The sequence below is a fragment of the Tamandua tetradactyla genome, chromosome 14 (genome assembly GCF_023851605.1).
Source record: "Tamandua tetradactyla isolate mTamTet1 chromosome 14, mTamTet1.pri, whole genome shotgun sequence".
NCBI classification, from domain to species: Eukaryota; Metazoa; Chordata; class Mammalia; order Pilosa; family Myrmecophagidae; genus Tamandua; species Tamandua tetradactyla.
Window position 1 is genome coordinate 69,543,205 of NC_135340.1, and position 27,903 is coordinate 69,571,107.

Sequence of the window (27,903 nt, forward strand, 5' to 3'; positions counted from 1 at the left end):
TCACATCACATCATGTAGGATAAATGCAATTTTGTCAGTGTAGTCTACTATTATGGAGAAGGTAATTGGAATAGAAATAAAGATAATTTGAAGTATATTTTTCAATTTGACATTATAATCATATGATTTGGTAGGCAGGAGTTAGGAAGTAATTGTAGTTTAATTGAAATATCTCCTGTATACTATATGACTGCACAGTATGGGAGGGATATATAACGACATGGGAAGTTGGCATATAAATTTTAGAACAGTAACAGGTTGCTGGTCATAGAATTATTTAAGTGGTAATAATAACTGCCCAGAATAAAGCTGAAAACTGACAAGCATTAAAACAATGTTGACAAGAATGTAAAAAAGTGATCATAATCTCTCCATAAAGCCTATTTATTTTACTTATATTATCATTCTTCATGTACAGCTCACATTCTTTTATCTTAACACAAGCTTAGCATGGGTAATTGATCGGTTTCCCATGTGATAATCGATCAAGGCACAAATTAGCAACACAGTGGGGTCTACTAACTGATATAATTCCAAAAAGCAAAAGGACAGCCTGAATATGTGTATATGTGTACACATGTGTATGCATGCATGTATGAAAATAAGAAGTAGGAAATTAGAAAGTAAAGTAGTTTGGAGGTTGGTTAATAAGTGGCTCTCAGTCTTCGAAAGCTTGGTTTTGGTTCAACAGAACATGATTCCGTGTAGCTTAACTCCACAATGAACAATTTAATACAATACAAATTTGTTTATTCCTTACTTGCCCAAGTCAAAGTAGATATTTCTGGTTGGACAGCTCTCCAAAGAGATACCTAACTTCCAGACTTCCACCATCTAGTTGGCTCTGCCGTCCCCTAGAATCGGAATCCTCTGCCAGATCTTTTGCATCTGGCAAGTAGATGAGGGAAGAGAGAACATAAGGGAGTGTCAGGAGGTATTTTAGGATAAATGAAGTGTGTCTCTTCTGCCCAAAACCCAGTCTTTAGGCCCAACCTAATTACAAAGAAGCCTGGAAAAGGTACAGTAGGTGTTTGCCTCTGTGTAAAAGGACATGGCTTGGTAACCAACTAGTTAAAACTGCCAGAAATGCTGAGGTTCACGATGACTATCACAGGACATTACAAAAAAGTTTAAGCTATGTTTGATACTCTCTACTTAAGACTAAATATCACAAGTGACCCTCATGATACAGGAGTATACCTTTTCTGATTTTCATTTGCACTTTCTATAAGATCAGACCTACATCACCACCTAATTCAAACCGAAAGCCTCTTGCTGTATCAACTGAAGTGCACATCACATGTGTGCTGGTTTGAGGCTGTCATGTGTCCCAGAAAGGCCATGGTCTTTCAATCTAATCTTACAGGGGCAGACAGATTATTGGTTGGGGCCTCTTGATTAGATTGTTTCCATGGAGAGGTGACCCAACCAATTGTGGATAGGACCTTTATTTTCTTTTATTTTTTATCATTACAATCGACTTTTATTTTCTTTTTGTGAAAAATAACATATATACAAAAAAGCAATACATATCAAAGCACATCACAACAATTGGTTGTAGAATTGATTTCAGAGTTTGTTATGGGTTACAATTCCACAATTTTAGGTTTTTACTTCCAGCTGCTCTAAGATCAAGGAGACAAAAAGAAATATCAGTTTAATGATTCAGCATTCATACTTGTTTGTTAAGCTCTATCTTATCTGTATAACTCCACCATCACCTTTGATCTTTTTCCCACCCTTTAGGGGCATTTGGGCTATGCCCTTCTAGCTTTTTCATGTTGGAAGAGGCTGTCAATAATATGGGATGGGGGATGGAACTAGTTGATATTCTGGAGAGGCTGGCCCCCTGCATTTCAGGACTCATCTGGTCCAGGGACCCATCTGGAGGCTGTAGGTTTTTGGAAAGTTACCCTTGTGCATGGAACCTTTGTACAGTTTTATATAATGCCCTAGGTGTTCTTTAGGATTGGCAAGAATAGTTTAGGTTGGGTTTTGGCAAGTTATGATAGGTGGAAATGTCTAACTGAAGCTTGGGTAAGAGTCACCTCCAGAATAGCCTCTCGCATTTGAACTCTCTCAGCCACTGATACCTTATCTGTTACACTTCTTCTCCCCCTTTGGTCAGGATGGCACTGTTGATTCCAGAGTGCCAGGGTTAGGCTCATCCCTGGGAGTTGTCTTCCCAATTTTGATTAGGTTATTCCCATAGAGATATGGCCTTGCCCATTCAAAGTGGGTCTTTGTTTACTGGAGTCCTTAAAAAACCTCATGGACAGAGAGAGTCAGAGCTGACATAGAGAGCAGAAAGGTGGAACCAGTCATATTTGTATGGAGGTGCTAAGCTTGAAATCTGGAGTTGGCCCTGGAGAAGCTAAGAAAGGACCCCACAGATACTTGGAGATGCTGTGAGAGCCATTTGAAACCAAAAGCCAGGAGAGGACAGCAGACATCACAATATCCTTTCTTGAGTAAAGGTATCCTCTTGTTGGTTGCTTAATTTGGATGTTTTCATGGCCTTAGAATTGTAATTTGTAACTTAATAAATCCCCTTTATGTAAGCCGATCCATTTCTGGTATATTGCATTCCAGCAGCTTTAGCAAACCAAAACAATATATAAAGATGCCAATTACTTTTTTGTTTAAATGGCAGTATGTGAAAACACATGATATTGCTCTCCTGTTTCTGTCTACAGAGAACAGTAACTATCAATTGACAGTGCATGAGAGTTTTGTGATTTAAAAGGATAGATGCTAATTCCTGTTGGTTTGCAAGAAATTCTACAAGGAGGAAGCTGTTAGTGTTTCTCAGGCATTTCTCCAGCAAAGGGGCTGCTAAAAACCCAGATAGTTTGAATTGTCATATTAAGCACATTCTTAAGAACTAGAACAAAGGATTCCTAGACTAGAACAAAATCACTTTTCATCTTTTGGTAACTTTCCTATCTTCTTTCCCATAAACATCCTCAATGAAGACACCTGGGGTGGGGGAAGAAGGGCAAAGTGGTCCAGCCAATGTGCGACTTAGCCAAATAGAAGTCTCTCTTTTTTTTTAAATTGTCCAAATAAGGAGGAGAGAAAGACTTCTATAGTTATGGAAATTGAAGTGCAAATGGGTTAAGGAAATAAACAGAAGGTGCTGCCTGCAGCTGTATTTTCCAAAGTGTGAAGGATAGTCCATTGCAAGGGGCAAGGATTAGTGAATCTTTTCCTGTCATGGCACAGCCTAAATTCAAGATTTTAGGATATCTCTTTCAGCCAAACTCACTATCAAACATTTGGGTAAAGCCAGTTATTTTTTATATGCTAAAAGTTGGCAAAATATCAAAGATAACAAAATTAGACTTTGATGTTTGGGTTTTAAAATAAAGATAGACATAAATAAAAATTTTCTTTTTTTTCCATACAATGTATTTTCTCACCTTTTTTTTTATAAAAATCACTAATTATGCTGTTTTAATAAAATTTTTCAAATACTTTGTGTTCTATTTATAACAGTGACCAATTAAGCAACTTTTCTCAAGTCACATGATAGCCGCTCTCTTTTATTATTTCCTATTTAAAAAAATTTAAGCGTACCTTCTCTTGGGAAATTTTTCTGTTTCTCATTTCTTTTCATATTTTATTTGTCTGAGTCCATTTTCACATTTTCTTATTCAATCCAATCTAGTTTGCACCCGTTCTTACTCTTTAAAGGATTATAAATGAAATGTTATTACATTCAGAATGGACACAATTTGAATATATCTTTATTAAATATGTAATTTAAACTTAAATTCAAATTAAAGAAAATGACAATTTAAAATTATTTCCATATATGCTTTTCAATATAGTTTCATACATAGCTTTCAGAAAAATTTCTTCTAAAATATTCGAAAGTATTTATTGAAATGAAAAAGTACAAAGTATGCTATTTGATATAAAATTTCTATGTAAATCATTTAAATATAACTAAAATTTTAACTAGTTAACTATCATATAGATAAATCTATTGACAATTCTAGCATCCAATGCCCTCCTAGTAGCCCAAGAATCAAAATTACATTCTGTCTACATTACATCTAGAACTACATATTTACCAACTTAAAAGTAACATGAATTGTTTAATATTGTGAGATATTTTCCACCCATCATTTTCACCTGTTTTGTAAATAGCATTGACTCATAAGTACCTTCAGAACCACAAATTAGAGCATAAGAAAAGTGATGCTTGTTAACACTGGAAAATTATGATTTGTTATTCAATAATCTATTGCATTCATGCTATTCCAACAAAGAACTTGGAGACTTAAGTAACTTTTAAGTAGCCCTTTCTCTTACCTCAATGCTTCCAGGGCCCAAATTCTCATCAAACACCAAAGTAGGCTCTGTTTCTGTTTTCAGCAATAGCATAACCTGAAAACTTTGGTAACATTTGGGCATAGTCACCTTTTATACTCCGCATATAGGACAAAAGATGGTCAAAAATGTTTCTCTGGGAGCAGGCCATAGTGGCTCAGCAGGCAAAGTTCTCATCTGCCATGCCAGAGACCCGTGTTCAGTTCCCAGTGTCTGCCCATGCAAAAAAACAAAAACAAAAAAAAAGTTTCTTTGGGGTTAAGACAGTAGTAATCATAAGAATAAGTGGTGTTAGTCCTAAGAGTAGGCATTTGCTGTTTGAGCTTGCTCAGTGTAGGATCCCAAGTGATAGAGGAGTCAACCTATGAGCTATTTAGTTCTTGAGTGGGTATTTGAGAAACTTAGGGTCCACTAAACGTGTGGGTTACAGACTGGTATTGCATTAACTCCTACCTATGATTTTGCCAACTAAATGTTTCCTCTTGCGTTGACACCTGAAGGAAAGGAGAAGATCGAGGGACAGTCAGTACTGAAAGGAGAGAAAGCGTGAGAAAGATTCTGAAAAGAGTTGAAGCAAAGCATCACCTATTTCATAATGTTGTTTGGGAGTTTGGCCCAACAGTATTATTTTATTACTCTTTCTTCTGTGTGTGTGTCTGTTTCTCTATATTATATTTATTGGTTTTATAAATTTCTTGAATGAGTTACTGTTTAGGTCATTTGAAATATTTGACTTGAGGTTGTGTTTCCTCCTGTGTTTGCTATTGCAATTTAAATCCCTCTTTAGTAAAGTTTTGGAAAGCAGCAATACGCTCAATTTGTTTATAGCAGTCTAATTGCTTCTGTTAGTATTTTGAGAATTAAGCCTGAAATGTAAAATATAGGATTTTTATACTATAAATCAAAGCCTTAATTGTAAAGAAACTCTCATATCTCAACCAGAACTTGTTAGAAGGCCCCTTCAACTTGAATATAGCCAGAGATAATTTGGATTTGGTTGTGTTGATATTTGTAACCAAAATTGGACAAGATATTAATACTGGAAGAAAAAAAGCAGAGATAACCATATTCAATACCATAATTACTTGTCTCCATCTCTCATTAATATATGCCCAAATCACAGTATAGAGTCTTAAGCTGTATTTTTTGAGAAAGACCAAATAAAAGCTGTAATTAGGAAATCCTGCTAAAGAAAAAGAAAAAAAAAAAAGCCACAGGGTACAAAATAATTTTAGCTGAACTTAAAAGGTAAAGAAGAAGTCGTATCATTTAAAAATTAAAGATGAGATGTTTCCCCTTCTCAGCTACCTTAATTCTGCAGGTAATAAATCACCAGAGCAGAAATATCACCCACTCATTCATATTTCCAGTATTAACCAGTGATTATGGCCCCTAGCCTGAGTCATGCTTAGAGTTGTAATTCTTTTTGGAACTCTGCTTCAGACTAAATAGTCAAAATATGAAAGCTTGCAGATGAATAGAAAATTACTGGTATATTATTAACCTTTAACTATATCAGAATTTTTATCTTTTTCATTAATACATCATAAAAAACATTCAAGTTATTTCACGTTACTGCTTGACCTTCTCTACATAAGATAATTATAATTTTTACATTTTGAAAATTTTCAGGTCAGTCTTTAACAATTTCCTTTGCCTTTACCACAGATACACTATTTTCTTCCTTTTGAGATGCGACTAATAAAATAGATTGGAACATAACAGCATTGTTGGCATACCAAACTTTATTAAACATTTTATTTTATTCGTTTACAGAACATGAAAAGCAGCGGTTATGTAAGAGCACCGATTATATGAATTTGCATTTCAAAGTGAAATGGTTTTATAATGAATATGTGCGAGAACTCCCTGCCTTCAAGGATGCTGTTCCTGAGTACTCCTTGTAAGTAGTGATTTTCACCCCCAACTTTGTTCTCAATTTACAACCCTGTAAAATTACACCTGGGTTATGCAGTCCTAAAATCTCTCCACATAGTTTTCTTTTGAATGAAGACATTTCTATTATGAAATTAATGCTAAATGATTTGCATGTCTATAAGATCTGCTTTTAGTGAAATTGCCTTGCAAAGTATTTTTGTTTTTCAATTGTCTTTCAAGTATTAACTCAAGAAGAAAGAAACACATCATAGGATATGGCTAACAGGATGAAATGATTTCCCTGTAAAAGTGCTAATGCATATTCTGTTGAGAAAATGAGGGTGCTATGTATCGATTAGTATAATCAGTTTGCCCCTTTAATTCAAACTGAAAAATTCTTAGAAATCCATATTTCTAACATATAAATCATTATTATATTTGATTTATAACATTTTGTGAGCAGGTAACTTTCATGAGCATTCTTTTATCAAACACATCTGTAATCCCACAAGCATGCTTGTAATACACTGTATTTGATATTTGTCAGGTTTCTATTTTATTCTGTTGCAGGGGGTAAGGATTGATTCTATATGTCAGGCACTGTACCAGGTTCTGAAAAACAGTAGCAAATAAAATAAAGATCTCACTCTAAAGGTGCTTATACTCTAGTGGCTATTTCAGTCCAAAATTCATGATAAAGCAAGTCAGAATGATTGGGTTGATAATGCAAAGGGTGAAGATTTATGGGAGAGACATATCAAAGGTAGAATTTAACAGTAAATTTTAATTGAGTAGATATGGGGATAAAAGGAACAGAGAAAACTTAAATACGAAGGATGTGTACTAAAGCAATTGGTGGTATTATTAATTGGAAATCGGAAGGTAAGATGAGCTATTGCCAGAGATTTCTGCTTTGTTTTGTCAGACCAACATGCCCATTAAAGACCAGATGCAAAAGCTGAATTAAAAATGATACAGTGGGGCGGGCCGCGGTGGCTCAGCGGGCAAAGTGCTTGCCTGCTATGCCGGAGGACCTCGGTTCGATTCCCGGCCCCAGCCCATGTAACAAAAAACGGAAAAACAAAATACAATAAAACAAGAAAATGTTTAAAGATGTTTCCCTTTCTTCCTTCCTTCCTTCCTTCTATCCTTCCTTCCTTCTCTCTGTCTTTCCTTTAAAAAAAAAAAAAGATACAGTGGTCTGAAGTCATCAGAGAGCAACCAAGGCAACCAGAAAAGGCTACATTTCCTGAGAAAAGAAATATGCATTGAGTTGAGCTCTGTATTGTCATAGCTGTCCTCCTGATGCATTTGCCAATTTGCAACAGAGGGCACGGAGGCTAAACACAGAGCAGTAGTCTGGATCTTATAGCAATTCCCTATGCTAGAGAAATAAAACAATGCTATTCAGGCCTACAAAGGCAGCTTGGACTTAAGGAGCCAAGATCTTAGAGAAGGGAGAACTCCAGGAATGTGAGTGCAATTCTATTCATGCAGCTTCCCCTCAAAATATTTCTGATTCTTAATCTGCCTATGTGTGGAAATAGAGGCCAAGAAAAAGACAAGCAGAAAGTAGAGACTAAGAGATTTAAAACTAAGTAGAAACATCAGTGATGTCACAGGCGCAAAAAAGTGGAGGTCAAGCCTTATGAAGAAATAGGAAAAAAAACACACACCCTAGGTTTTAAGGTGAAATCCCTGAAGGACTAAAGACAAACTGGAAATAGATCAGGTTTACCTCCAGTCTTCACTTGATCATGATGATCTGCCTGCTTTCTAATTGCCTGCCAGGAGAAATTTCTTTTCTGGAGCAAATGATTATCTGCATTGCCACAATTTTTCATAGACAATGTATAACAGTTAATCAAAAATTAGTAGACATGACAGGCAAAAGTACCAGATGACCTAATAACAAGAGGAGATAAAAATAACAGGTATAAGACTTCTCAAGCATGGAGATTAGTGAATACTTTAGAGTGAGGGAGAATTTCAACACAGAAGTAGAATCTATAAATGAATAGAATGGATACTCAGATCTGAAGTAAATGAAGTTAGGAATACAATAGATGGCTTGAAGATATATTGTACACAGTAAAAGAGGGGATAAAATAACTGGAAGTTAGGTCCAGATAAAATCTCCATATAAAACAGAAAAAAATACAAAATATAGAAAAAAGAGAACAAGCTATATGTTGTGCAAAGCAGAAGGGTCTAATGTACAAAGAATTATATCTCAAAAAAGGAGAGAAAAAAATATTATTGGAACATTTTTAAAACAGATGCTGTTTGGGTTTGTTTATACCTGAAATGGATTGTCTTTTACTAAGGGGATTTATTGGGTTCCAGATTTACAGTTCTAAAGCAGTCTAAACTAAGGTATCCAGAGAAAGATACCGTGCCTCTGAAGTGAAAGCCTGTCATCCAGGGTTTCTCTGACTCATGGGAAGGCACATGGTGGCATCTGCTGTTCTTCTCTCCCAGCTTCTGGTTTCACGTGGCTCTGATTCCAGTGGCTTTCTCTCTAAGCATCTGTGGGTCCTCTCTTAACTTCTCTGGGGCAACTCTGAGTTTTGTCTGTTAACCTAGAATCTCCAAACATCTGTTACCTGTTTCCATCTCTCTGCTCTCTGTGTCAGCTCTCAACTCTTTCTCTCTACATGAATTCTAAGGTCTCAAGTAAACTAGTTAAGACCCTTCTTGACTGGGCTGGGTCACATTTTCCTCTAATAAAAAGGTCTTTCCAACAGTTGGGTGGGTCATCTCTCCATGTAAACAACCTAATTAAAAGATCCCATCCTACAATAGGTCACCCACCACAAGATTGGGTTAGGATTAAGCGAACATAGCTTTTCTGAGTTATATAAACAGTTTCAAATTAGCACAGATGCCATATTTGAAGATGCAGTTTTGAAACCTATATAATAGAAAAACTAAAAAAAAAACAGGAACTAGAAATTCCTAAAATCAGTTGAGTTAAGAAAGAGATGACATTTTGCCATCAGAGGGTCTACAATAAGACTTCAGGCTGATTTTTCAAGAGAAGCACCTGAAACTAGTTGGACTGGAATGAAATTTTTTTAAAGTTTTTTTAATGTAATTTTTTGAGATATAATACATATCCACATAAAATATAATCTTCCAAGTTGTGCAGTCTGAGGTTCACTGCATCATCATACAGCTGTGCATTTGTCATTGCAACAGGTTTTTGAGCATTTTCATTTCTCCAAAAAAAAAAAATAAGAAAAAAGTTAAAAGTGAGAAAGAGCACCCAAAACCCTCATATGGGTATGATCCCATACCCCTCCATTGTTTATTTTTTCTTTTTTTTTTTTTCTTACTTATCTTTCCATACACTGGATAAAAGGAAGGTCAGTTACAAGGTTTTCATAATCACACACTGGATTGAAATCTTTTAATTCTGGAAGAAAATAACTACCAACTCAATTCTATAATCATAAAAAAATAGTGTTTTAAAATATAGACAAAATAAAGACACAGGTGTGCAAAAATTTAGAAACTAAAATAACTCATTTCCATCAGATTATCCCTAGAAAGAAATACTATAAACAGGACTTCAGACAAAAGACATGATCCCAGGTAGAGAAATGATAATATAAGAGAATAAAAATCATTAGGGAGGTGTTCTAGTTTACTAGCTGCCAGAATGCAATATACCAGAAACAGAACAGCTTTTAAAAGGGGGAGTTTAATAAGTTGCAAGTTAACAGTTTTTAGGCCATGGAAATGTCCCAATTGAAACAAGTCTATAGAAATAGCCAATCTAAGGCATCCAGGGAAAGATACCTTGTTTCAAGAAGACCAGTGATGTTGGGGGTTTCTCTCTCAAGTGGAAAGGCACATGGAGAAAACAGTCAGAGTTTCTCTTTCATCTGGAAAGGCATGTGGTTAACACAAAGTCATCTACTAGCTTTCTCTCCTGGCTTCCTATTTCATGAAGCTCCCTGGGAGGCATTTTCCTTCTTCATCTCCAAAGGTCGCTGGCTAGTGGACTCTTTGCCTCTTTTGGCTATGTCATTCTCAGCTCTCTCTGAATCTTTCTCATTCCCCAAAATGTTTCCTCTTTTATAGGATTCCAGTAAACTAATCAAGACCCACCCAAACAGGTGGACACACATCTCCACCTAATCCAGCTTAACAACCACCCTTGATGGAGTCACAGCTCCAGGGAGATGATCTAATTATAGTCTCAAACATACAGTAGGGATTAGAAGAAATGGCTGCCTTTATGAAATGGGATCAGGATTAAAACATGGCTTTTCTAGAGTACATGCATCCTTTCAAACCAGCACAGAAGGGTAAATAAATGAATATATTAAAATGTATTAATTGTTTAAAGTTTTTTTTTTAAGTTTTGCTTGGATAAAGTATATAAGGGATTAAAATAAAAGACAACAATGTCATGATAAAGTAGAGTGGGGCTAAATGGAGTCAAAGTGCTATAAGAGCCTTGAATCATTTGGAAAGTGTGAAATGCCGTGAATAATTTTGGATATGTGTTGTAATCTCTACATGGTCATATAAGATCAAATAAAGGGTATTTACCAATAAAATAATACAGGGGAGAAGTAAAACAATTTTTTAATACTTGAAGGCAAGAAAGAAGAATGAAAAGAATTAAAAGTTTGTGGAAATTTAGAAAAACTAGAAAATAGACTTAAGACTGTATATATATATATATGAAAATCAAATGTAATCATTGAATGTAAATTGATTAAAACTCTAATTAAACAAATATTGTCTTAATAAAATAGCAAAATCCAAAATAACTTCTTTAGAATTGATACATCTACAACATAAGCATCTAGAAAGATTAAGTAGGATAGAAACAATGATCAAAATAAATCTGAAACAACAACACTTGTTTTATTTTTTGTACTTATTTTAGACAAATGGAATTATATTGAAAGATAGAGATATTAAATGATGATTAAAGATAAATTCAACTAGAAGATATAATCATTCTAAACATGTATGTGCCTTCTAACATTCAGAAAAATATATAAAGCAAAAACTGCCAGAAACAAAAGGAAAACAATAAATCCACAAATCTATTGGAGATCACAACCTTTTCAGTAACAGGTTGAACAATCACAGCAAAAAATTGGTTTGACAAAGAAGTTTGAACAATATGAATAACACACTTGGATATGTATAGACTTGTATTATCCAGAGGTTCAAAAGTTTTTTCACAGCCAATATATGTAAGTGTATGCACAAATATGTTTTGTTATACAGACACACACATACACAACCTACAACCAACAATGACAAAATACACATTCTTATTGTGTACCCATGAAGCATTTACCAAAATAGATACTCTTTTGGGCTGTGAAATGATGTGCCTAACTTTAAAGATCTGGAAGCATATTTTGGATGTTTTCAAAGCACAGTGGAATTAAACTAGAATTCACTTTCAAGAAGATAACTTTAACAATCTGAGATGAGAAGGTTAAGAAGAACACTCTGAATAATCATCATTCAAAAAACTAATCACGGTGAAAATGAGAGAATATTTTAAATTAAATGAGAGTAAAATATGGCATATCAAAATTTGTAGAATGCAACTTGTTCTAGTTTGCTAACTGCCAGAATGCAAAATACCAGAACTGAAATGGCTTTTAAAAAGCAGAATTTAATAAGTGGCTAGTTTTACAGTTCTAAAGTCAAGAAATTGTACCAATTAAAGCAAGTCTATAAAAATGTCCAGATTAGGGCACCAACAAAAGGTTACTATCACTCAAGAAAGGCCGATGAAGTTCAGGGTTTCTCTCTCAACTGCAAACGCACACAGTGAACATGGTGATGTCTGCTAGCTTCCTCTCCAGACTGCTTGCTTCCTGAAGCTCCCCTGTGACATTCTCTTTCTTCATCTCCAAAGGTCACTGGATGGGCCACATAACTTTTTAAAATTGAATCCTTAATTAAAAATCATGCCACAAATAGAACTTCAGGCACAGATGGCTCCAAATGAATGATTTCAAATATGTAAAGAAGAAATAACACTAATCTTACACAATCCATTTCAGAGAGACCAGGAACACACCTCAAATCAGTTTTTGTGACCAGCATATACTTGGTATAATACCCTAATGAGAACATGACAAGTAAGAAAATTTACAGACCAAGTCCTCTCATGAGAGTTAGTTTTTAAAAATTCTAACCCATTCCTCTCGAAAAGCAATTATACAAACTATCACACTAATTGGTAAAGCTTGAAGGCTTCCCTCTGAAATCAGGTGGAGACATATCTGATAATAATCTTTTATTTAACTTTTTACTACAGGTCCTAGGTAGTGCAATAAGATAAAAAAGAGAAAATTGTAACAATCAGAAAAACATTTAATAATGCTGTCAATATTTGTATCTCACAAAATCACATACATAGAAAATCCAAAGAAACTAAAGATAGTCAAATAGAATTTTTAAAATGAATTCATCATCTGTATAAAAGTCAATTAATATCTATCAAATAAGATCATTTAAACAACATTAAAAGCATCAAATATCTAGTAATAAGTATGATGAGAGATGTGTAAGCCTTCTGTACAGTCAGCCTCAAAATATCATTGAGATAAAGTAAAGGGAACTAAATAAAAACACAATGTTCCTAAAAAGATTCATTATAGTAAACATAGTAGTTCTCCCCACTTTGATCTATAGATTCAATACAATCCCATAAAAATTCCAGCAGGTATTTTATGGAAATTGGCAAGCTGATTCAATAACATATATAAAAATGCAAAGAAAAAACTTTCTTTCATTTCATCTTTCATGCAAACTAAGAGTAAGCCATTGTGGCTTTGAAGAGGAAGTAAAAAAGCTAGAGAAATTATACCCTCAAATATTCAAGGCTTACAAAGATATAATAATTAGGAGTGGCATACTGATGTGTGGTAAATAGACCAATGGAACAAAACAGAAAGTCCAGAGACAGCCCCGTGTATATGCTGCAACTGATTTGCATCAAAGAAGCCAATTCAGTGCAGTGGGGAATGGATGGTCTTCTAAATAAATGGTGCTAAATTAATTAGATACCCACATGGAACAAAGAAATTTGAAGCCTATCTCAGACTATCCATGAAAACCACCTGCAGATAAAATCTAGATCATCAATAAGAACAGCGGTGAGCATCCAGGATTAGTTTCAGAAGACTAGTGAGTGTGAGGTAAAGGATTAAAACTGAGGAAATGGCATGGCAAGAGTGACAGCACACATAATCTACAGCACACATGATCTGCTTTCCGGGAATAGAATAGAAAAGGTATTTACAGAGTGAGGATTGCTAAATAAGCATATTCGAGGTGGCAAGGGATGAGCCAAGAAAGCAGTAGGGATTGAGGGTGAAAATGGAGGCTGTATTTGATGAACTGAAGCCAAAGGTCTTGAGGAGGCACTACTAGAAAAGAAAAAATGAAAACAGAAGTGAAAAGAAGGTTTTTTTTGTTTTTTTTTTTTTGCATGGGCAGGCACTGGGAATCAAACCCGGGTCTCTGGCATGGCAGGCGAGAACTTGGCCTGTTGAGCCATCATGGCCCGCCCTGTAAAGGTGTTTTGAATTACACTCATGTAGGAAAAGAGCAGTGTTCACCGTTAATTATGTGCAAGTGATGTCCTTCGTGCTATGTAATGTTATTAATTGTTTTTAGGTGGTTTGAACCTTTTGTCATGCAATGGCTAGATGAAAATGAAGATGTGTCAACGGAGTTCCTCCATGGAGCACTAGGAAGAGACAAAAAAGATGGAGTGAGTTTAAATTACTTTTAGATGGCGTGTTGTCTAGACTCATTCACATGGCTCACTTTTAATCCAATGAGAATTGTTAGACTTATTGCCATTAATTATGTTTTGTTCTGATTCTCCAGTGACTAAAATAAATTTAAAACACAATTTTAAAGGGCTGGTTAGAACCCTATGGAATTGCTTAAATTAAAAAAAAAAAAAAATCAATCACCAAGTATCTTCTTTACTTCTTGAATTGGTCTGAATGTACAAGTTCCCTAGGCTTATACAAAACTCCCTTGGTGCCCTGAACTTTTCCAGGATTTCTACTTTAGTAGTGAGTACCCTCACAGACCCTCTGGAATAGCTCTCAATGCCTTGAGCCAAAACTGGTTTGCTAAGGTATCCTGATACTCATGAGGGATAAGAGATATGGAAGAACTAATCTCTCAATTCAGTAATGGAGAAACAATTAACATCAGCCTGCCCCATGATATTAGTTCCACTCTGCTTTCCAGAAAAGATGAACCCATTTCAAAATGGGTAAGCATTTTATTATGGGGAAATGCATGAATGCTATACGCAGTTGTGTATATGAAATAATGATGACTCTGTCCACACCCCCTGTAATATGCTTATTGGGATGACTTCACTCAGTGCCTTCTCTGCCCTCAGTTCCAGCAAACATCTGATCATGCCCTCTTCTCTTGCTCTGTGGTTGATGTCTTTGCTCAGCTTAATCAGAGCTTTGCGATTATCAAGAAACTGGAGTGCCCTAATCCTGAAGCATTATCTCACTTAATGAGAAGATTTGCAAAGGTAAGTTATATGAAATGAATTCCTTCTCTTCTGGGACTGTGCTATGTTATCATTTTCCTGCACAGAACCAGAAAAGGGCTAATGTTTTGTAATGCTCTTCTTTGACACCCAGATCCAAATTTAATTTGGTATTTTAGTACTAATAGCTTCAGTTGTTACCAGGTTTGTTACCCAGTCTTCTGAACACTGCTTCTTTAACATGTACTTATCATCTTAAAAACCTATTTGTTGGGCGGGCCATGGTGAGTACTCGCCTGCCATGGCGGAGACTTGGGTTCAATTCCCAGTGCCTGCCCATGCAAAAGAAAGCACAAAACTATTTGTTGTCCACATTAATTACTCAATTAATTTTAACTGAAGAGATTACCTTGGATTGTCAAATTATTTTCATTTCAAATGCGTCACTTTCTAGCTGAAATTAAATCTTGGCATTTCATATTCAAACAGACATGCATTTTCTTTAAACAGATTGTACAATTTAGTAAAAAGTACACTGGACTTTGTATGATGACAGCTAAATTCTGGTTTCAAATAAACCATTAGCTTCAGTGTAAATCTGGACAGTTCACTAGATTTTTATGAATTTAATTATACTTGACAGATTGATCTTGAGCAACAGATTATACTCCAGTCCCCCTAAACCTTAGAGTCTAAGAAGGCTTGCTATGTGCTTATTATTTTGCTAAGAGGTTCAAGGGAAATATAAAAAATAAGAGATGTGGTCTCTGCCTCCACAATCTTTTTTAAAAATCCCATATAATAACCTGGTCATTCCCAGAAACTTTGGGTATTTATGTGACACCTGAGACTCAGATTTAGAGCTTTGAAGCTATAAAGTCAGCACTGCCCCCTACAGGAACTGTTCAAAAAGTTGAAAAAGAAATCAGGCTTCGACTAGCAATTGAATGAAACTGATCTGGATAGGACTGGGGTAGATCAGAATATAAGGTAAAGGATGATATTGTCCATATTTTAAAACTTGAACTTCTGTATGAGACCAAAGGAAGACTTGTTTTTTGGTGCACAATTTATATTTGAGGTAGAGCATTACCTAATTTGACTTGTATGATCAGTTTAGCTGAACACCATAAGTACATGGAATCTTGAATATGGCGTGAGATCTTGTTGGTTTGTCCAGGTTAGTGTTCTGCCCTGATATATCCCAGAGTAACTGGGCAGTGAATAAAGAAGTATTTGCTAAGTCCCCTTGGGAGACTGGGGAGAAAGGAGGAAATACTCAGCTTCCCCATTCAGAAAATTTCTGATATTCTCACAAGCAGTGGGGACAACCAAATCAATACTCTGAGCTCTCAATCTTAGGTTTCACCCATATGAAACTTATTACTATGAAGAATGGACTAATCCTACTTATAATTATGCCTAAGAGTGACCCCCAACAACATCTTTTGTTGCTCAGCTCTGGCCTCTCTCTCTAAGCCACCTCGGCAGGTGAACTCACTGCCGTCCCCCCTATGTGGGACATGACTCCCAGGGATGTAAATCTCCCTGGCAACATGGGATAAACTCCCAAGAGTTGCTGGGACCCAGCATCATGGGATTGAGAAGGTCTTCTTGACCAAAAAGGGGAAGAGAGAAATGAGGCCAAGTTTCAGTGGTCAAGATTTCAAACAGTCAAGAGGTTATCCTGGAGGTTCTTTTTACACATTATATAGATGTCCCTTTTTAGTGTATGGTGTATTAGAGTGTCTGGAGGGAAGTACCTGAAACTGTTGAGCAGTTCCAGTAGCCTTGATTCTTGGAGATGATTGTATAACGATATAGCTTTTACAGTGTGACTTTGTGATTGTGAAAACCTCATGCCCCAGGCTCCTTTTATCCAGGGTATGGACAGATGAGTATAAAAAATATGGATAAAAAATAAATAAACAGGGAGGATAAGGAGTAAAATAAATTGGGTAGATTGAAATACTAGTGATCAATGAGTGGGAGGGGTAAGGGGTTTGAGATATGCGAGTTTTTTTATTTCTTTTTCTGGAGTGATACAAATGTTCTAAAAATGATCTTGGTGATGAATACATAACTATGTGGTGATACTGTGAGCCAGTGATTGTACACCATGTATGGACTGCATGTGTGTGAAGATTTGTCAATAAAATCCCATATTTAAAAAAATCCCGTGTTATAATCAACACCATGTGGCACAGACTAATTTTAAAATGACATGAAGAAGAACAACTTCAGCCTCAGCCTCGTGGGATCTACAGTCAATTTCAGTGGAGGGAAGATGATGAAAGCTGAAATAGAGGCTTCATGGAAAGCTGTGGCTTATGGAAGCTCAGAAAAGGTGGAACAAGAAGTATATTAAGTCAGAGGACTAGCAGGACAAAAGAGAGAGGTAAAACTAAGCATGGCATGTGAAGGACAGTGAAAACAACCCTTTTTAAAAGGAGAACAGGCTTGTGCTAGGGGAAGCAGTGAGGAACACTGGGAGAATGAAGACAGGCCTAGAGCTTGAAGAACTTGACTTTCCAGTCTGAGAAATTTAAGCATACCCTTTTGGGCTATTTAGGAAACACTGAACATCTGGAGATTTTTCACCAGGGTAGTGACATGATAAACAAAATATTTTAGGGGAACTACCTACACAGTCTTGTATCTGATTGACCATAGGATAAATCTGGCTGTGTAAGTTGGACAATGGCAAAGGTCTTGGCTGTACATTTACCAAGTACTCAACAATTGCCTCATTTGCTCTTTGACCAACACAGTCATAAATAAGCATGGTCTCTGACTTCAAAAAAACTTAGAATGAGAGGGCCAAACTCATAAACAACTGTGACAAAGTCAGATGCTATAATCAGTGCCTTTTGAGATTGAAACATGCCTAGATAGACTGACACACACATGTTCACACACGTACACAAACACACACACACACCCTCTCTCTTCTTCCTTACCCCCTTCTCATCTTTAGCTATATGACTTATCAACTATATTTCCTATTGATATATACACTGACATTAAAATATAAGGAAATGTCAAACACGGTTACAAAAAATTGTCATATTTAAAATGTGTACGTTCAATATGATACTGCTTTTAACCGCAGCCACGAGCCCGATGAGTATATAACTTCTTTTAGCAGGATCATGTAACTTTACATTTGTGGCTGTTTATGAATGGGAAGGCTGAGCCTGACCTTGTCATTGGCTGTGGATCTTAGAAAAATTGAAATCTTGTTTGCAGATAGATGAATTAGGAAAGGCTTCTCACAGGAGATAGCCTGCTTATTAATTGTGATAAGAGATAGGATATTAATGATGTGGTGATAAGAGAGTTAATGGCAAGGTAGCAAACTCAGAAATCCCTATAGTTTCAATGCAGCAAAGGTTTATTTCCAGCTCACATCACATCAGATATGGGCTGGGTGACTCTGTAGGGGAGACTTCAGGGGTCCCAATGAGGAGAGAATAGAGGGTTCATTCCATAAGGGCTGATGGCACTAAGAGTTGACAAGTTGGGCCCACGTGGTAAAGGTCCTAGAAGAACAGGCAGAGTGGCTAAACCTATTTAGTAGAAAATGTGAGGAGCCAATAAAGGTTTTTTAAGGCAAATAAGCTGCCAACCTAGGCTCTATCACAATATTTATCTGGCACAAAATATTTTGAACTCCATACTTTATATCTATTAATTAGGAAACTAAAATAACCTCCTATCTTTTAAAATCATAGCTAAAAACCATTCACTTGGGGACTTTTTGGGTAGCAGATGATTCTAATTTCCCATTACATTGAAATCTGCGGTAACTTCTGCAGCTGGGTTTTTGGTAACTGTCAAGAAAAGAATGGAATGGAGTCATTAGGGAAAATGTTTGAAAAAGTATGCTGCTTGCTATTGTATTGCTGTAGGGCTTGCAGTAGAAGCAGGTTTACATGAGAACTTAAAAATCTCAGAGTTAATATATTTAGGAGCATACTATTATAATTGTTTACAGTATTAGAAAAGTAACTAGAATTCACCTCTAGAATAGGCAAACAGAAGGTTATGTAAGGTGGAAGACATGGCAGCACTGTGAGAGAGTGGGAAGAATGCTGAACTGAGTTACCTAGCATCTTGGCTCTAGCCCACCCTCTCCCCATCTGTAACTCTGCCCTTTCTCTAGCTGTACAAGTGGAATGTAGGTATGCTGTAACCGCTGGGGCTGCCACTGAATGGAATAGAAGGAAGTATAAAGGAGTAGGAGGTCCCAAAGTCATGTTAGAAGCCAACTCAGAATACTTTCTCTAAAGCAAGAAGAGAATTAGTTCCCCAGCGTCACCAAGAGAAATGTGTGATTTCTTTGATGCAATAAAAAATTCAATTAAGTAAAACAATTTTAATCCATGCAAATTCAATATTATCTTATTTTTATTATTGTCACAAGGAAATAATATAAGAATAATGAAACGCAGTTCTGGGAAAGTAGAAATTGAAAGTTTTCGCCAAAAGAGCAAATTTATTTTATTGGAAAGATTTTCAGAAAGCCTGCTAATGTTCCTCTTTTTAACTTTTTTTAGTGGCTTACAATGAAAATGAAAAAGAAACCAAGTTGTGTAAAATACATAAATATAAAAATAAGTAAGCGTTATTCAAATTCATTTTACCAGCCAGATATTTCATCTACAATTTGTATTTTCTTTAACAAAGTGGATAAAAATGGGGCTTTGTGGTTAATGTAATTAGCTAGTTCACAGTAAATGCAAACTATAAGAGGCTGTTGTTTAATCAGATCATCAGTCTTAAAAGCCCTACCCTGCTTAGGTTTGGAGTCCTTGTATCAAAACAACTGAAATCACACACTCTTTCTAGAACTGCGCATTGGTTTAAACCATCCCGTAGAGCTAGGAAGTACTAATCATATCTGCAGATATTTTAGAGGAGTTAGCATTCTAAAATGGAAATTAAAGGGATGGTTCCTTCTGACTGAGGAATATATAAGTCTGAATAACATAGCAAACAAAATGCTTCAGATTTTATAGCAGGAACATTCAGGGGCGGTGACAAATAATGAAATGGGCACACGGATAGTGAATTTTCCTATGGCTGTACTGCTGCTCTTGACAACTGTAGGTAGTTTAATTTTAAAAAAAAGAGATATAATGATATGCTTAATATTACTTAAAAATAAATCAACAAATATAGATTGAGTTCTGGGTATGAGCCTGGCTATTTGCTAAAGATACTATGGTGCATGAGACATGTATTTTTGGCCTCTAGGAAGCTAATCCTAATAACAAAAATATATATAACAGTGCTGAATCTTTGAATTTTATGTGCATATCACTAATATGTATATATAGTCTCATCTGTTCTTCAAGACAACCCATGAGATAAGTACTGTTATTTTTCCTAATTTTTTAAGTGATAAAAAATGTCCAGAAAGTTTAAATAATTTAAACAAGGCACCCAACAAGTAACAGTATGGATTGAATACTTTTAACCGCTGAACTATACTCACTTTCACATTCTGGTGTGAATCCGAAATCAATTAGTAAATTGGAGAGCAGAATCTCTCCACTGATTTTTACACTTGAGGCCAAACCTCAGCTTCTGTTATGGAAGAAATGGGGAATCCTAACTTATGCTGGATGTGTGAAAATATAGCACTCTAAGGCACTGTTGTTGCATTTCTAATGCTGTCACTGAATAGATGTTAGTCTTCTTGTCTCCTGTGCACTGCTCGAATACTGTAAGGTTTCATCCATAAAATGTCACTGAAAACTTGGATTTTGAACCAGGCTTCTTATCTCACTGATCATAGCAAGAATTGACTAGATGGAGCACCCATCAGTGTGCACAGGTTATTTAGCCCGCTCCTACTAGTGCAACATTTGCTCAGGAGATCACAACTGCCTTTGTCTGTGTAACTGATGGCTTCTCTCTCGATGTTCCACTAGTAGCTGCATGTCAAATCAGAACAGATTGAGACTGGGGGATATTTTAGTCATCCTCTCTGATCCTTTAAATGCAGCAAAATCACTCGCTGTACTGCCACAATCCTATTAGAATTTCATTTTCTTTGATCTGGAGCTCTTTGAGTGGCAGTCCCTTCACTGCGTTCAGAAACAACACTCCGCACCTCATGACTATCTCTTCACATAAACTGAGTTTTGTTACAGGATGAAAGTAGCCCTTGCTGCGCTGTCTGTTGCCTCTCTCTGTGTACCACCCACACTTCTAAAGCCCCACAGTTGCTGAAAGATGAAATCATGGCTTGAATTCACACTTTCTAGGTACCCCCTCCCTCAGCAGTTTCTCCCCACTGTTATGACTTGTTTAAGACAGTGATCCTCAAACTTATTATGCATCAGATTCACAGATGCTGGGACCTATCCTCAGAGTTGCTGATGCTGTAGACCTCTGATAGGACCCAAGAGTTTGCATTTCTAGCAAGTTCCCAGGTGATGCTGAGGCCAGGACTGTACTTTGAGAACCAGTTAGTTAGGAGATGTGTCTTAAGTAATTGCCTACTAATAATAGTCAAAGAGCCAATGCCTGGAGATGATTTACTTTGTTGATTAAATTGGAGTGAAATAGAAAGTGTTCTCTAAAATGACACATTGACTATTTTATAGTCAGGTATACTTTCCACATTAGTGTGTGATTTGTTGCTGTTTTAATGGAGCAGTGTAATTACAGTCAGTAGCCCCTCAAATCCTAGGGGCGTATGGCCTTAAACCATGTCCCATGTGGCTGAGCACTTCTTAGCCACAGTATGTTCCAACTCACGAATCACTGACATTTGTGGTCTAGATACCAGATCAGTTGTCTCCAAGTAGGAATTCCAGGGACAAGGCTTTTCTTATGGCAGAGAGCCAAGCAGTAGACTTAGGGAAAGTATCCTAAGAATGATCAGATTCCCCTTTCTTTCTCAGAGAAAAACAAAAAGCTGTCTTGCAAACTACCCAGCAGTTATCTAAATGACACTGGATTGTAGAGAATTTTTGTGCTGCCCAGACTTTATCCTTGAGCGAGTTATAATACCTGAGTTGCAATAAGTTCCTAAAGTCAGAGTTGTTTTTTTTTTTTTTTTTTGCAATATAGTAAAATGATTCATACAGTTTACTCTTTCACTAAGAAACTTTAAATTGAGAATAGTTTTCATATGTATGAATTAATCATTATTCCTGAGGTAAGTTCCAAAGTAATTTTCAGCATTATGTCTGAAATGAATTTTAAAAGATGCATTTGAAAATACGTCGGTCTGATCAGCCATCTGTTTTCCTTGATGTATTGGTATGCTGCTTGCTTAGATTTTATGTTTTTCAAGGTCAACTTTCCATTTTAATTGATACATATTATCCCATTTCTTTGAACCTCCACAAAAAAAAATCAATTTTCTCGCTGCACTTTAGCCCTAAATTCGAGTTTTCATTGTGATTTAAAAAGTCTATAAAAACGAGCTCATGGTCACATTTTGTAAATTCAGTTTTATAGATCAAATATCTCTTCAACTTAATTCCTGGAATGTCTCCCCTAGTCGATTTGAGCCACAAAGAAAATTTAGATAAATACCTTTCACAAAAAAAAAAAAAAAAAAAATAGAAGTTCTTCTGCCCTTGCTTTGCTATGAAAAAAGCTGGTATAGTTCTATTATTATTATTGCCTTATCTCTTCTAAGAAAATCATGACTCCATTTGGCTTGTGACAAATTCAAGCTATGCAACTAAAAGCAGGAGGATGCGAAATCATCAATACATCTTTAAATAAGCAAAATAAAATTTAACATGTGGTTCAATTTCCCCGTTTTACATAAATAATGAAGCAGAAGGCATCCTTAGTCTCCCTTTTCTATAGAGAGAAGGAAAATGTGCTAAAAGAATTAGGATGAAAAGGACAAAAAGAGAAATTTTAGGCAATTATTTTAGCAAGTAATGCATTAACAAATAATTTAGTAAGTAAAATGTAAATGCATTGAGGTATAGAGATGGTATGAGGCAGAAAAGTTGTAGTTTAAGGTTTTAAGACGTATTACTTTAATATTGCTTGGTAAGGCCCTTTATCATTGAAAATATTCATTGCTGAGTAAATATGTATGAGAAGCACTAATCCTGCTTACAATGAGTTATTCAGGAATCTTGAAGAAAGTTGAGAAAATGACCAAGAAAGATTTTTTGTAATAGTGTGTGTGTGTGTGTGTGTGTGTGTTGCATTGGGAGAGGAGGACAGAAGCTAGAAACCACAAGAGATGATTCCAAGCATAAGTATCATCTGTTTAGAAGAGAAAAGCAGTAGGAGGTCATTAGGCAGTAAGTATCCAAGCATAGAAAAAGTTGTCACAAGACTGTCCATGCATCTTCTGAGTATGTAGCCAAGTTAGAAATAATAACTTTTACGATGGAGAAGATTGTGTTACAATAGCATGGATCCGAGGCAGGGGAGGGGGCAGCACATGGAATATCTTCCAAATACATTCTGAAATATGACAAATCATCATTTAAATGTAATAATTATTGAGATCCTTCTTTAGGCAAGGTGTAGATTTAGGAAGTGCTTATGGTCTCCTTTCAGCTAAAAAAGATTAAGTGAAAAGTTTGTTTGACTTCCTATTAGTCTGAGTAGTATAGATGTAAAACTGTGTACTTTCCTAAATAAATTTCACAATGTTTTCTTTCCTAGACTATCAATAAAGTGTTGCTCCAGTATGCTGCGATAGTATCAAGTGATTTCTCTTCATACTGTGATAAGGGAAGTGTGGTGAGTAAAAATGTCCCTACTTTCAAGCATTTCTCAGCTGAGACCCACTTCTTCAAACTAGTAAGTAAGCAAAAGAAAGTATTCTTGTTCTGTTTTTATACAGAACAATAGGAAACAGGGATCTCTGGTAGACTTGAACTTATTTTGATACAAGGTAGAAAGAAATTTTGAGGGTCTCAATATTGGACAACTTTTGTGGTTTTCCATGGAGATGAGGAACGAGAGTCACCTAACTAATTGTACAAACACATACTCATAAAACAAAAGTAGTGAGATCTAGGGAGTTAAATGCTAGTTCTACGGTTGGCACCAACTGGTTTAGTCTTGGCAACAATATTGAAATGAGTATAATTTAGCCTCAGTTTTCATATATGTTGAAGAATGGGTACCATAGCAATGTTGATTTCTGCGCTGATTAATTAGACTTTATTGTTTGATGATTGAAAAAATGTTTATAAAATGCAAACCAGTATTACAGCTGAATAAAAAGCATGAAGAAAAGCAGGATAAGTTAGTGATTTATTGTTGTAAGTATTGTTATTTTATGATGTAAGGTAAAATTCTGTTCACCATATATAGTGTCAGAAGACACGCTGGCAATGTTGTAGAAATACTTTTTTTTTTTTAAAGTACTGATAAAAGTGCTGACAAAGTCAGTACAAGATTTTTAAGAAGAAAACATGTTTTTTTTCCCCCTCAAATAATCTGTTTTCATTATCAGGCAAGTCTAAAAGAAAATTCTTAAGAACACTCCTTCCTTTAGCAAGTCTTCTTGCCGAAACCATCTTGATCTCTTACTCATTAAAATAAATCAGTCCTCTCAGAAGATGCTTCTTTCCCTTAAATTAACATGTTGCCCAGAATTTTTTAAATAAACTTCCAGATATCTCAGTAGTGATTTCTAATTATCATTAATTATAAATACTCTAATACTCAAGAGATTAGTTACTTATTGAAAGCATGTTATTTCTAATTAAAGGAAAATACTATGGAAACTCAAAACACTGCTTAATAATTTCAGAAAACCTTCTGATTATATTAGGTTAACAAAACTGAAGGTTTAAAGAGTGGCTACAAGTTATCAAGACTAAGTTCTATCATTCAGAAAGGAAAATAAACCTTAAAAAGCCTTTGGAAACTTCCCTTTATATGTAATGTTCTATATCATATTTTCTAAAAAATAACATTCAGTTAAACATTATAAATCAATGTTTATGGTATTCTTGGTATTTTTTTCTGTGTATTTAATACTTTTCTATTTTTTTCCCTTTTGAAAATTTTCATTGTATATACAACATAAAATTTTCCGTTTTACCCGTATTGTAAGTGTACAATTTCAAAACAAATTTTTATGAAAAAATGCCCTTACAGATATTATAGCCCAGGAATGTTTTCCTTTATTTAGTATTTTTCTTCCCTAATTACTGATATCTTGACCATCTTTAGACTCTATTTCTCAGATGCCAACTATGTCATTATATATCAGGTTGCTAACTTTGTTTTTTATCTAGATGAAATAAAAGTCATTATGATGTTTTTATGGGAAAATTCAATATATACAAATAACATGATTACAACTTGGCTTCAAACATAGATTATTTTATCTTACTAAACTCATAAGCAATACCACTGAATTTTTCTTTCCTCATTTCCTTTAGAGTTGTTTAAAGTAAAAACTCTTTCTCAATTAGGTTTAAAGTAAATTTTTATAATCCAGTTCTCTGTAGTGTTTTGTGAATTAATTCAATAAAGCTGAAATTTGAACATTTCAAGGCCAGGGAATGCTTAATGGAAGAGGAGTGTCTCAATTTTATTTGTATCTCCTTTTGGATGACTGCATCTCTTTTTCCCATATAGTCTCATGTCAAGTGAGCCCAACAATTTGCTTACTTTGTTCTCAGTAGCTCTTTTCCATGAAAGAGGATTATATTACAAAGGCTTGGTGGTTGGTTTTTATTTCTAAAGCTGGTACTTGTGTCCCATTGCATGTAGAATGAAAGCTTGAAAGTTAACATCAAGTAATCATAGACTAATCAAAGACTAAGCTAACTTGGACCCATAAGAAGCAAGGTGATAAAACCCTTTACCCATCTCATGGTCATACTTTGGTCTTGTTTTTCTCCCTGGTGTGATTGTTCAAATTCAAGACAAATCTACCTTTATGCAAAGAAAAATAATCTCAGTTGCCTGAATCCCTAATGGAAAAAATCCTTTGGCTTAGTGAGTTGACTTTGGGTCAAGATGCTGAATTATCTGAAAATTTGGTCATATGTGCTATGAAAAGGACTAAGCCTGCAACAGTGTCTCTCAGTCATGGCTAGAGACCAGAATCATTTGTGAAACAATCCTCTTCAGGTCTCTGAATCAGAATCTGTGGGGCATAAATCTCAGATATCTGTGCTAAAGTTGATTTTTTTTTTTTTTTTTTTTTAAACATGGGCAGGCACCAGGAAGTGAACCCGGGTCCTCTGGCATGGCAGGCAAGCATTCTTGCCTGCTGAGCCACTGTGGCCCACCTGCTAAAGTTGATTTTGATATACATCCAGACCCAGCTCAGTAAGGGAAGAAATAGCTCCATGGTTACAAGCCTAAGTTATACACCAAGGGGAGTTTTCACATGGGTAATCATGTTTAACTAGTATTAAGAGAAATTGAGTTGTGCATGATGATATAAAATAGGATTGTGATTATGACCTTCATACACAAGAAGAATATTTTAACCTAAAACAGGAAGGAACTGTTATGATAAATTATATATCTGGCAATGTTGTCATTTGTCTTGCCCTATAACATTACGACTTGGAAACTGGTCAGCAACTGCAATTATTGAAAACAACATTGATTTAATTACCATTATACAAAAATAATACTTGGTGACTCTGAAAATCAAAGCTTTAATTGAAGTTGCCTATAAAACTTTAATACTAAGAGAAAGAACCCCATAGTGGCCTTCTGTCTTAAATGTATCTTGGGTTGACTTACTACTGGGCAGAATCAGTAATTTTGTTGAATACATTTAATTGTAACTGGGATATATGCCTTGGCGAAATAAAGGAATTATAAAAATAAAACATTTATTTTAATATAGTCCAATCCATGTCCTCTAATCACCATCTTTGTTCATTTCAGGTGAATTAGTTTAATTCAGATAGAGCTCCTTTTGACCCTAATGTCCTAGTTGGAGCACACCAGTATCCTATCAGTTGGCTTGAATCTTTCATCACTTTTTTTATGCTTCATAATATTATCTTCATGTCTTGGTATCATGTATAACTTGAAAGAAAGTCAATTCTTATCTCACTCTTAAGCTATGTCTGAAATTAATGTTTTGAATTAATGTAAACAATGACAAATGTATCACCAGAATATGGGTTATCTTTCTAAGTAGTGAGTCTCAGCCCTGGTTCAACATTAGACTCATATGGAAAGCTTTGAAGAAATATTTATATCAAGATGGATTAAATAAAAAATGGGGGGGTATGCAAAACGATTTTCAGAAAATGCCCAGGCATCTGTATTTTGAAATGTTTGCCTGGAGATTCTAATGTGCATTCAGTGTTGAGAACCACGGCTGTGAAAATATGTTTTCATGCATACCTTCATTCATTTAGTCAATAAATATTTATTTTCTGCTTCTAACCAAACATTAAGCTATATGCTATGGGGCACACAGAATATATCATGAATATTTTGCAATAGATAAATGACTTTGAAAGAAGAAATAGATGACCAATTGCCTGCTGAATGTCAATTACTCATTCATTCAATTATTAATTACCTACCAAATGTCAATTACTGAGCTAGTAATACAAAAACAGATATAGCTTCTGATTCCAGGAAAATGATGTAGATCTACTTATTCCTCCCACTAAAAACAGCCAAAAGTATTGTGTGTGTGTATGTGTGCAGGCTTTAAACAAAATATGAAGACCAAAAGCTGGACAGAAGAAGGCAGACCAGCTAGGAAATGCAGAACCCAAGGAATGATGCAGTGATGAATTTCTGTAGTTTTCTTTTTGCTTCATCAATCTAAGACTTGGAGCTGAAGCAGCCAGCTACCCAGAAACATCAATGAGTACAGACAAAAAATGGGCACAACAAAAGCCAGCTCTATCTAACCAAAGGACCACAAAAGGAGCAAACTAGCAATACAGAAACTTTTAGAAAACAACTACTTTAATCAAATATCACCAAGAACAAAACTAGTCCCACCCTCACCAGCACCAGCAAAGACCAAGTGGGAGCCTAGACTTCAGCCTTCACAAGGTTATAACAAGAAACCCAATACCCCAGCTGGGGTGTTGCCACAGAAGGTCAAGCAGGGAACTGTAACTTATATCTCCTCAGGCTAATAATAACCCTTATCCCTGATAGGGAGCTGAATTCCACCTGGGAGCTGAATTCCAACCCCCTTTTTCCCCTTAGGT

The 27,903-nt window shown here is 35.5% G+C and overlaps 1 protein-coding gene across 2 annotated transcripts in view; it reads left to right on the forward strand.

Annotated features, from left to right (window-relative positions):
* Positions 1-27,903, forward strand: part of UNC13C (unc-13 homolog C) — a 663,640-nt gene that overhangs the window by 484,181 nt on the left and 151,556 nt on the right. For both annotated transcript variants that reach the window (XM_077127956.1, XM_077127957.1), the window contains exons 19-22: positions 6,115-6,241; positions 13,888-13,984; positions 14,636-14,779; positions 23,399-23,476. In XM_077127956.1, the coding sequence (XP_076984071.1) occupies positions 6,115-6,241; positions 13,888-13,984; positions 14,636-14,779; positions 23,399-23,476 (446 nt within the window). The remainder of the gene's footprint in view (positions 1-6,114; positions 6,242-13,887; positions 13,985-14,635; positions 14,780-23,398; positions 23,477-27,903) is intronic.